The following is an 11,412-nucleotide window of genomic DNA, read 5'->3' as shown; positions in this document are numbered from 1 at the left end:
CCAAGCAGTGCTGCCAAGTAAGTGAACTTCATTTTTTAGTGGAGCAAGTGAATAATTTAATGGCGTTGAATGATACAAATAACGGAGAACTATCATAACATGTTTTTCTTCTGCACAGTTTTCGTTAAACCCGGAAAGGAAGAATAAACTTATAGATAATAGATAACACATCTATCGACTGCGAAAAAACACTGTGAAATTTGTGCCGTTCGATTGTGTGGAACTCCCTATCTCCGACACACCGTAGCCATTATTTATTGCAGTTACTGTACATGCTGTGAATGTGTTAAATACCCTTCCTCTCACACACCACACAATACCTCTATAACTCAAGACGAGTACAAGGTGGGGAACTATACACTCTGCTTATCCACATTCACACCCACACACATGCCCGCAAACTCTATATACACCCTATACTCTACACAAAACAGTAGCACTGGTCTCCTGTTATCTCAACCCTATGATGCAAGAGTTTCAACAGACTTTGTGTGTAAGGGTAGGTAATCCGAATCAAAGTTAACACTAAGCGGTTTCAACAAGAAATGAATGACTTCGTAAGGCCTTATCCTGCTTGAAAATTTTTGAGTCAGGCGCCAATTGAATCTATGTAACCCTAAGAGCATAGACCCGATCGGTTGTATCTGCGCCAAGTCAAGTGGAATTTTAATTCCGATCGTGAGGCTGATTTATTGTTGTGCGGCTATGCTTTCTCAAATTAAAACAGTAATGATCGTAAATAAATGTAATAGAACACAAAACAAAAACACTTTATAAAAAATAAACCAATTATAAACAAACGTATGTTGTGATTTATTGATTCAAGGGATATAAACACACGAGGCAAAGTTATTAAACGACGTCATCCAAATTTTCTTCTCATCATTCAAATTTAATCATCACTGTCTCGAACCACATAACATAATATCACACATATAAAGGCAACCAATTCCATCGATCAGTCTCAATTTCATTCAATACGCAATTCACAACATGGGTAAACCAGAAGTTCCTCCTGCATACACAAATAGACCTTACAACGAATGGAGCTATGATCACCCCCCGCCAATAGTAGGAGATGAGCCGGTATATTTTGAAAGTGCTGCTCCTCGAGGTTGGTCAGTTACAATAAATAACCGGTTTTGGACTGATGGATTTAGAATCTTTGTCAGTAAGGATTCAGCAGAGAAATTCAAAGCTTTCAAAAACAATCCCAATATGCACATTATAGATCTACAACGTCAAGGAATTGGGATTCCATTGTTCAAAGCCATTGACCCCTTGAATCCGGTGACTACAAAGTTTTTGACCTTTAGAAAATATGTTCCTAATCAAACGGGTAGATTCGATATTGATAAAGATTTCCACGTGTACTGTCAAGTCAGGAAGAAATATCATATAGGGTATAATAGTTATGTTTTTGATTTCACACCAGATCCCAATTCGTCTAAGGCCAATTTTCAAATCGTCATGTTTTCTCATTCCACTTTACCAATCAGTGATTATGTATACAAGGGCGAGGTGCATAGATGGATTGATGAGAGTTTCCGAAGAAAATTTAAGTCTTACTTTCAAGTGAAATTTGGGTTCAAGCATTCGATACTACGATCAGGACAACCTTCATTAGTTGATAGTTGGGATGGACGTACAGACAAGTTGGATAAAAATAAACCAAACCCTTATTTGAAGTCGCTTTTCAAAATGAAACTTAGTCCTAGTGCAAGATTGCCTAAGCCGGAATATTATGGGGAGCGTTGCACAGCTATTCTAGGTGAAGCAGAATCATATTTCCATCTAGGATACGGAGAGGTTCGAATAGATGATTTGTATAATCCCGACCCCGATGTCGACTACGAAAGTGTACTTTCAATGCATGACGATGCGTTGGTACTTGTTTGTGTTGCTACCGTACTAAAGAGACAAAAGGATATCGAGGAGGATGCGCGAAATAGATCCCAATGAACAGATCCACAATGTTATAGAGTATAGCTCCTATTAGATTTAAGACCTTTATGAAATACGATATGTTGGTTCGTGCTATTAATTGTTCATATGAATCATACAAATGGTACTGCTGCACCATCTCCCCTCATGTCACTGCCTCCAGCATAGATCAATTGACCATTCTTTGATTCGTTTTTAATAATCTGCCCTCTACCAACAATTTGTCGTGAATACCCACTGACTACGTCCACAGTGTGTCCCAACGCACGCAACTCATTAACTACCTCTTCTCCAACACCATCTTCAATCTTGACAACAGTAATTGGAGTTCTGACAGGACCATCAGCCCCCCTTCCTCTATCCTTCGCATGATCGTGATCAGAATCCAAAGAGAACCTTGGAGAGTCAAGCAGTTGCTGAGGTGTCATTCCAAAAACGATCATGTTTAAAACGTGCTGCACATGACAAACTGGTTGAGCAAAACCTCCCATATTACCAAAGGCAGCGTACAACGAATTGTCTTTATTGGTAATCATACCCGGTATGATGGTATGATAGGGTCTCTTTCCACCTTCTAAACAGTTGGACAATCCGGGAGTCAAATTAAAATTACAACCTCTATTTTGCAAACAAAAGCCAAACTTCTCCACTAGAATTCCTGATCCAAAGCCTTCGTAAACTGAATTGATAAAAGAACAAGCATCTCCATTTGAATCAGTGACTGAAAAATAAACTGTGTCTGATTTGTATTTTGGGTCAGGTACACCATGGGTCATGGTTTCGCCATTAATAATTTTACGTGGATCAAATAATCTTGCTCTTGTCTTCAAATATTGATGATGTAATAAATCCTTGATTGGGATATCCCTGAATGTTGGATCAGTAACGTACTCGTCAGAATCATGAAATCCCAATTTACAAGCTTCAATCAACACATGCAAATACTCGGCTGAATTATGTTTCAACTCATACAAATTAATTTTCCCTTCATTGTGTAATTCCTGAATTAAGCCGAGAGCCAACAAAGCAACCAACCCGTGGCCATTTGGTGGAATTTCCCAGACAGAGTGATCCTGAAAGTTCAACTTGATTGGCTCGACAACTGTTGAGGTGTGATTCTTCAAGTCATCCAAAGTGAGCTTGTGGTTTCTCTTTGATGTAGTTTCAACAATTGCCTCAGCAATAGGTCCTTCGTAGAAAGCTTTTTCACCGTCTTCTGCAATCAATTCAAGACATTTAGCAAATGGCAAGTTCTTGACGAATTCCCCTTCTTCAGGTCCTCTACCACCCTCGAGAACAAAAGGGTTTTCGGCTACATCTTTATTCTGACTTTTCAATTTAGGTACCGAGTTTCTCCAGCTTAGGGCCGAAAGCTCAGACACAGGAAACCCATCTCTTGCCAAAGTAATTGCAGGTTGCAAAATATCCTTAAAGGTAACCTTTCCAGAACCCCAGTTACTGTAAGCCTGATACCACCCGCTGATTGCACCAGGGACAGTTACAGAAAATACTGAGGTGTAAGGTATTCTCGACATTGGTTTCCCGTTATTATGTTCATCCCAGACATCCTGCGGGGTGACATTTTTAGCTGCCCTACCACAACCATTCAATCCAAACACCTTCCCTTTGCTATGAAACAATGCAAAAGAGTCTCCTCCAATTCCGGTTGAACCTGGTTCTGTAACACATAAAGCTGCGGAAACGGCAATTGCAGCATCAACACTATTTCCACCCTTGTCGAGGATTTTCAAACCAGCAGAGTTTGCCAATGGCTGTGTCGAGGCAACCATGCCCTTATGGGAATACACGGTTGATCTCCTCGAGGGAAATTTCATAAAATCTTTTGACATTGTGGATTTGATTAACTTCTCGGGTAATGTAGAGAGATTGAGAGATTGGGTCCACTTATATACTTGTCGGTCAGAAATTTTTCAAGTGGAGACCCCGTTCCCAATTAGGAAATAAACGACGTTGTGAATACGTGAGACTGGTCTTCGGATCCTATCTTTTTTTTATTGTATGGGCGAAAAAGGTGTTTATCTCGATCCGAGGGGACTTTTTTGTTTTTTCAAATGTGGGGGTTACAATATGAAAGTGCAACGCCGTACAATGATGAATTATGCACCCTAAAAAACAGACTTTATGCAGCAGAGGAGTAGCTTGAAAAGAGAGTACCCCGATAGGGGAGATTCAATCCGAGGGCCGTGAATCAATTTTCGCACCGACGAAACCTTAGTGTTTGGCGTTATCTTTGAATTAGTGCAACTAGTTGCCACCCATTTGGTGGAAGCATTGGGGGAGGGTCAAACTTCTTGATGGAACTGACTTAACTACAACGTAAACATAATGGAAATCCAAGATGCCATGTCAAATTTCAAAGTCTCGGAAATGGAATATCGTGTCGTGCGTCAGCTTTTGTGACACTTTTCGAAGGCTAATTCTAATCATTGCGCAACTAGTTTTTTTGAAAATCAGTCAATCATCATATCGCCACTAGAATGGGTGTTCAATCATTATGGGATATAGTTGGTCCTCTGGCGAGACCCGTAAGGTTAGAAGCCTTATCACGGAAGAAACTCGCGGTTGACGCGTCTATATGGATATATCAATTTCTAAAAGCCGTACGTGACAAGGAAGGAAATGCTTTGCCACAATCTCACATTGTTGGGTTTTTCAGAAGGATATGTAAACTACTATATTTTGGGATACAACCGATATTTGTATTTGATGGAGGGGTACCTGTTTTAAAGAGACAAACTATTAATGAGAGAAAGAACCGAAGACAACAAAACTCCGAATCAACTCGAGAAACCGCTCAAAAATTGTTGGCAATCCAACTACAGCGACAAGTTGAAGAATCGGTAGAAAAACGACTAGGTACAAAAACCCGAGCAGTGGATATCGAGGACGATGATGTGATATATTTTGATGATTTACCAATGAATAAGGTTGTGGTGGAAGAAAAACCACAAGAGCGCCCAAAGTCCATTAAATTCAGAAAAGCCGATGAATATCATCTTCCAGATTTGAATGAGTTTAGAGTTTCTAGATATGACCAAAGGATTATGCCCGATGATGATAACACTGAAACATGGGATGATTTTGATCATGTGGATGGGATCAATATTAATGAGGTTGATCCAAAATCTAAAGAATTTGCTAATCTACCCATTGCCACGCAGTATATGATTCTAAATCATCTCCGATTAAAATCGAGATTGAGAATGGGCTATAGGAAGGAGCAGCTACAAGAACTATTCCCAAACCTGATGGATTTTTCCAAATTCCAAATTCAACAAGTTCAAAAGCGAAATTTTTATACACAAAAACTTATGAATGTGACTGGGATGAATGATGAAGACACCATTGATAGGAGGGTTGCTGGTGAAAGGGATAGAAAATATGCTTTAGTTAAAAACGAAGATGGGTGGACTTTGGCTCTAGATGAAGGCGGGTCGTTGGGGGGAAATCCCGTCAAGACGGAAATAGGCGAATTAAAGCTAGCAGATGAACAACCAACTTCAAATAACAACGGTGGAAGCGACAACAGCGATCTGGACTTTGAAGATGTAATCTTAGCCAATTCTAAAGAATCTGAAGAAGAGAGGATGACTCAGGAGGCTTTGGTCAAATCGATTTATGAACAATATGGGAACCAGGACCCCACATATGCGAAAGATAGTTCCGAATTGTCATTTTCGTATGAGGACCAACTAAGGAAATTAGTAGAAGAAAGCAAACAAGATTATTTCAAATTGAGGGAAGAAGAAACAAACGATGCAAAGATTGGGAAAGAAAGTTGTTTCGATTTGAAGTCATCGATGTTATTTGCCGACACTACCAGTCCTCCGAAACGACTTTCGAATGGGATGCAGGACGTTTTGAAGCGCTTCACAAAGAACGATCTACAAAGTTCGCTTTTATTAGATTCGCAAAACTACAAAACTGGTGAAATAAATCCAAAAGCATATAAACGTGAAAAAAATGCAAAAGAAATTGGAAAAGAGAAGCAGGAAATTTCTGTGGCTGATAGTGCAAGCGCCCCTTCAATAGAAGCTAAAGCTTCAATAGATGGGGTAAATACAGAATCTGCTCGGAGGAGCCAGGATAACGATGAAGGCGAGCTCTCAAAAGTGGAAATCACCCACTCATTGAAAGAAGTTCAGCTGCCCATTGAGGGACAGAGACGATTACCCGATTGGTTCCAGAGTGAAATCAACAAAACATTGAACCCACACAATGAAAAGTTTGTTCCCAGTACTGGATTCGAAAACAAAAGCTATAAAGAAGATGAGGAGGCAGGTTTAATTCCGTGGTATGAAGCTAAAGAGCTTTTTGAAAACAACGAAGAGAGCAAGTCGCAACACGATGAGGTTATTGAGCTCCCCCGGAATGACGTTAATAGCTCTACATCTGAAAACAATGTTCAGAGAGAAAACCCAGATACAAAAGAAGCACATGAAGCAGAGCGTAGACGACCTGCTGTGGTTGACTATGATTTTGAAGAGGAAGATGAGGGGCGACTCGTACAACAATTACAAAATGAAGAGGCCGATCATGAAAACTTGAAAAGCCAGATTAAACTTTCTCATGAATTTCCTATGTCTTCAATCGAAACGAGGATCACTGAAGAGCAACTTTTACAAGAAAAATTACAAAAAGCTAAAAGAGACTCGGATGAGGTGACTGAGAATATGATTAGTGATGTGCAAGAGCTATTGAAAAGGTTTGGGATTCCTTACATTACAGCTCCTATGGAAGCGGAAGCACAATGTGCAGAACTCTTTAGGATAGGTTTGGTCGATGGTATCATCACCGATGACAGTGATTGTTTTCTTTTTGGTGGTGACAGAATATACAAAAACATGTTCAACCAGAAACAATTTGTTGAGTGTTATTTCAAAGACGATATTGAGGATCGGATTGGGTTGAGCAGAGAGAACTTGATTGAGTTAGCCATATTGTTGGGAAGTGATTATACACAAGGAATTAAAGGAATTGGTCCGGTCTTAGCAGTAGAAATACTTGCAGAATTTGGGAGCTTAAAGAGGTTCAAAAGTTGGTTTGATGAAAAAACAAAAACAACTAAGTTGGATCAAGTCACCTTGACCCCTTTGCAAAGGAATCTTACTAACCGTATCAAAAATGGGAAGCTATATTTGCCTGACAATTTTCCTGACAAAGTCATATTCGAGGCATATCAACATCCCGAAGTAGATTCCGATAAAAGTGAGTTTAAATGGGGTATACCGAATTTGGATCAAATAAGGTCCTTTTTGATGTATAATGTAAATTGGTCTCAGGAAAGAGTCGACGAAGTGATGGTGCCTTTGGTTAGGGATTTGAATAAGAAAAGGGCCGAGGGAACACAATCAACTATTGGTGAATTTTTCTCCCAAGAGTATATTCAGAGTCGTAAGGAGTTGAATACGGGGAAAAGATTGAAAGCTGCTGCAAATAAGTTGAGTAAGAGAAGAAAGAAGTAAATAGAGAGTCATAAATTATATAGCTCAATAGAAAATTGTCATATACCAGAATATTGACTAAGTGGTTTGTATCGTAATTGGTAGCACCTCATTTTTTGCAAATGAATTGTCCAAAAACTCAAAAAATGTGCTGCCACAGAAGTATAACCACTTAAGTCTGATACACAAGTCATATTTAAATGAATGACTCATTGTCGAAGATTACTTCTATGATAGAGTCCGCGAAAGACTTGTCGATCGAAGCGGCAATGTCGGCGTCAGCCCGCCTTATTGATACGCCAAGTGTCTCTCGGCCTCAGGAAATCTCTTTGCTACTCAACTCCAGATCGAACAGAGATATTCTGAATGGTATGAAATGTGTCATCGGGTTAATTGCTAAAGGTGAAGATGGATCACCGTACTTTGCTGACGTGGTGAAAAATGTCACTAATGAAAACGCCAAGGTCAAACAGTTGGTGTTTATTTACTTGACCAAATATGCTGACGTTCAAGCAGATACCGCATTGCTTTCAATCAATTCCATACAGAAAACTCTCAATGATAAGACACCTTCAAATAGAGCCAACGCGATCAGATCATTGGCTGGAATCAGAATTAGTTCAATCGTGCCAATACTTGCTTTGAGCTTGAAACGAACTGCGACAGATCCGTCCGCACAAGTTCGTGCTGCCTGTGCCATGGCAATAGGGAAAGTTTATACAATATCTGGCAAATCAAAAAAACAAATTCTTGAGCTTTTGGGAAACTTGTTGGCTGACAGTGATGTTATTGTAGTATCAGCTGCAATCAAATCATATTTCAAAATACAACCGACAATACGCAACGAAACGAATAAGTGGAAATCCATTCATGGAAACTTTAGAAGGATTTGCTCGTTATTATCAAAGTTCGATGAGTGGGCCCAAATTTGTGCCATTGACATTCTTACATTGTATAGTCGAAAATTTATCGCAAAGCCATCGAAGGACCTGGTTGATCCCGATTTGACATTGTTTATAGAATCAATGGAACCTTTGATGATGTCGATGTCGGATATGGTTATTCTCAGTGTCGTTAGAGGGGTCCATCTCTTGGCACCTACGCATTTGGCCAACTTAAACATTGTTCTTACTCGCATTTCGTCATCCACAAACAATTCACAAACTAGGGTGTATTCTTTGCAAACAATTGAGTACATCTGTCAAGATTCTAGACATCTTTTTGCAGATAAGTTCAGACTGTTTTATATATTACCAGATGATCTTCCAGATATAGCAATTTTGAAACTCGGCATATTAAGTTCCATCTCAAACGACAGCAATTTCAAATATATTTTTGAGGAATTCAAGTTTTATGCATTGCACTCAAAGCGCAAAGTGGTGGCAAGGGAATCTATAAGAGCCATGGCAAAGTGTTCGCAAATATCTCCAGAGTGGAGTGAAAGGATTTTGCAATGGTGTTTAGCTAATATCAAAAGCATGAAAGGGGAATCTTCGAATGAAATTTTGACAATTGTTCGCTTTATAATTCAACAAAAGTGTGATGCAACTGGCGAGAAAGACAAAGATGAAATCATGAAAATACTAAGCAAATTGGCTTACTATTTGAATGATGACGCTCTGGATTTAGAAGATGATGCAAGGGCTTCAATTATATGGACAATTGGAGAGTACACCGTTCTTGCAGAAAACTCTATCGGGCCGGATGTGTTAAGAATAGCTTTAAAATCATTTGCCAGGCAAGCCGCGAGTGTTCGATACCAATTATTAGTATTGGCAAGCAAAATTGTTGTCTTTGAGATGAGTAGATTGACAAGCGAGCATGGAGACTCGGGTAAGGGCAAGGAAATTGCCAATTTGACATTGCAAGAGTCAATCGAATTCAAAATGTTCGAATATGCTTTGCATTTAGCCAAATATGATCCATCTTACGACACAAGAGACCGCACAAGGATGTTGAGCGTATTGCTGAACTCCGGCGTAGATAGGGCACCCTTGGCATCATTAATCTTACAAGTTCCGAAACCTACCCCATTGGTTAGCAATCGAACAATCAGTAGTGATGAAGAGTTCAAGGCTATAAGGCTGTATTTCAAAGTGATTGAATGGACAACAGTTCCTTCACAATTACCTTCATCCTCGATTAGAAAGGAGGCCCCAATACAGTACAATAAAATGACTAATGCCTCAAGTGTTTTTTCCGAGCGCTCAAAGTCACCGAGCCCTGTGAATCCACTATCATTTTCTTCCCATCAGTTCAATAATGGCGGTGTTAGTGTTGGTCGACAAGAGCAAACAGCAAAAGCATACCAGTTACAAAGTTTGGATGAATTTTTTGGAAATGATGATGAATCGAGTGAAGAGGAAGTGAGTGAGACGGAATCTGATGAAGAAGATGCAAGCGAAGACGAATACAGTGAAGAAGAAGCAAGTGACGATGTAGACGAGGATGATGAGGAAGAACCTGGAGCCGATGATGTGAGCTGGAGAGGAGATGAATCAAATCTGTATTAAACTCATGATTCTGAAGGCGATATTGTAGTTGAGAATTTAATGAAATTGATGTGCTTGCTTGTTCCTGGTGGAAAAAATAGTTTTCGAGAAAGGGGGTAAAGTTTAATCGGGTAACCTTGAGCAAAACTTTGTAGTGCAGAGCAATTCGAAAACAGATCAGTTCAATATCGATGGTCGCAATTTGTATTCAACTAGAAAAGGCTTCGGTCAATGTCCTTGCTCATTGTTTGGAGGTGTATTTTTTAACTTCAATGTCTGATGATGTGTTCTTAAAAATTCAGTTTTTGATAGTTGGAGATATGCTTTGCTGGTGCTGACCAGCGCCTGATATTGGGTGAATTTAGCATAATTGTACATAGCATTCACATGATATCTATTGATTTGTTTTACTTTTGTGTCATGCTTAACTCTGATAGTCGTCGCCTTAATAACTATTTACCTTCGTTTAATCTCGGGCGTGCGAAATTCGCAAGTTGATCAGAATACAGAAAAGAAAATGAAGCAACTATAGGAGATTCATCTCAGTAACAAATCCTATTCTTACTTTTAGTAAACTGCTTACATTGTTATTATTTCCCCACAAAGACTGGCTTGGTAAAGAGTGTTAAAAAGAAGGGGTGGAATAAAGTATCCAATGACTGAAATAGCTACACATACAAAATCAATGAAAATAATTACGATCGTCTTGTTTTTATCTAAAAGCTCAAAAGTGCACAATACTTTTCATCATAAAAGCAACTTCAAGTAGCACAAATTTAGTTGATCTATATACGATCCCAGAGATAGATTTGCATATAGGGCAGGACACAAAAGCTATTGTGTTTTTACCACTACACTTTGTTGAACTTCATCAAAAGGGGATTAATTTAACACAAATTAAAGATCTTAAACGTATTTTATACCTAAACAATTTAGTGTATAGCCAGTATGTTAATGGTTTCATTGATATTGTGCAAAAGTGCTGTCTTAACCGAGCAGCTGGCCCAGGTTCAAATCAATAGACCGGATTAATTCAGTGGCAAGTGCAAAAACATCCATAAAGACCAAATTCAAAAGTTTATTACTACAACAAACGGACTTAATTGATCAGATTTGACGGTGGAAATGATAATCGCTACTACAATTGAAGCGCGTTCACATAAATCTAGAAAACAAAATGTGCGTACCCTTATTCAAATTCATGTAACATTTGACGCCTCCTCCTTATTAATTGAAATTTTGCAAAACCCCTTCGTATTTGGGTGGAAACTAATCTGCGCTACTAACCAAGCAAAAAACCAAGCAAAAAACCATTGTTACTGGGGGGCTAACTAGGGTAACAAATGTTGCTTGCGACGCCTGAAATATACATGCAGCTTTAGTAATGCACATTATTCATTCATTGTGAGTAGAATACCATTATTCCCCACTCTTTTGCTATCGTAACTTCACTAATTTTTAGGTAAGGACCCTTCTCGTAAATTTAGATGATGATTGTTAAGCTTTTTTGA

At 39.0% G+C, this 11,412-nt stretch overlaps 4 protein-coding genes across 4 annotated transcripts; 3 read left to right on the top strand and 1 right to left on the bottom strand. All coding sequences in view use genetic code 12, as the record gives it.

The window, feature by feature from the left end:
• Positions 1-993: 993 nt before the first annotated feature.
• CORT_0E03470 (hypothetical protein) lies at positions 994-1,962 on the top strand (the record flags this gene model as incomplete). The annotated part of the gene is made up of 1 exon (XM_003870017.1): positions 994-1,962. One exon carries the CDS (start codon positions 994-996, stop codon positions 1,960-1,962), a length of 969 nt encoding a protein of 322 aa, XP_003870066.1.
• Positions 1,963-2,057: 95 nt separating this feature from the next.
• On the bottom strand, positions 2,058-3,794 carry CORT_0E03460 (Ecm38 gamma-glutamyltransferase; the record flags this gene model as incomplete). The annotated part of the gene is made up of 1 exon (XM_003870016.1): positions 2,058-3,794. One exon carries the CDS (start codon positions 3,792-3,794, stop codon positions 2,058-2,060), a length of 1,737 nt encoding a protein of 578 aa, XP_003870065.1.
• Positions 3,795-4,442: 648 nt separating this feature from the next.
• On the top strand, positions 4,443-7,430 carry CORT_0E03450 (Rad2 protein; the record flags this gene model as incomplete). Its single annotated transcript, XM_003870015.1, has 1 exon — positions 4,443-7,430. One exon carries the CDS (start codon positions 4,443-4,445, stop codon positions 7,428-7,430), a length of 2,988 nt encoding a protein of 995 aa, XP_003870064.1.
• A 179-nt stretch (positions 7,431-7,609) lies between these two features.
• CORT_0E03440 (hypothetical protein) lies at positions 7,610-9,922 on the top strand (the record flags this gene model as incomplete). Its single annotated transcript, XM_003870014.1, has 1 exon — positions 7,610-9,922. The coding sequence occupies one exon, from the start codon at positions 7,610-7,612 to the stop codon at positions 9,920-9,922; it is 2,313 nt and encodes a 770-aa protein (XP_003870063.1).
• Positions 9,923-11,412: the final 1,490 nt, after the last annotated feature.

This window comes from Candida orthopsilosis (assembly GCF_000315875.1).
Source record: "Candida orthopsilosis Co 90-125, chromosome 5 draft sequence".
In the NCBI taxonomy this organism is placed as follows: domain Eukaryota; kingdom Fungi; phylum Ascomycota; class Pichiomycetes; order Serinales; family Debaryomycetaceae; genus Lodderomyces; species Lodderomyces orthopsilosis.
The sequence above is the reverse complement of the archived record's forward strand: the minus strand, read 5'-3'. Positions and strand labels throughout refer to the sequence as shown.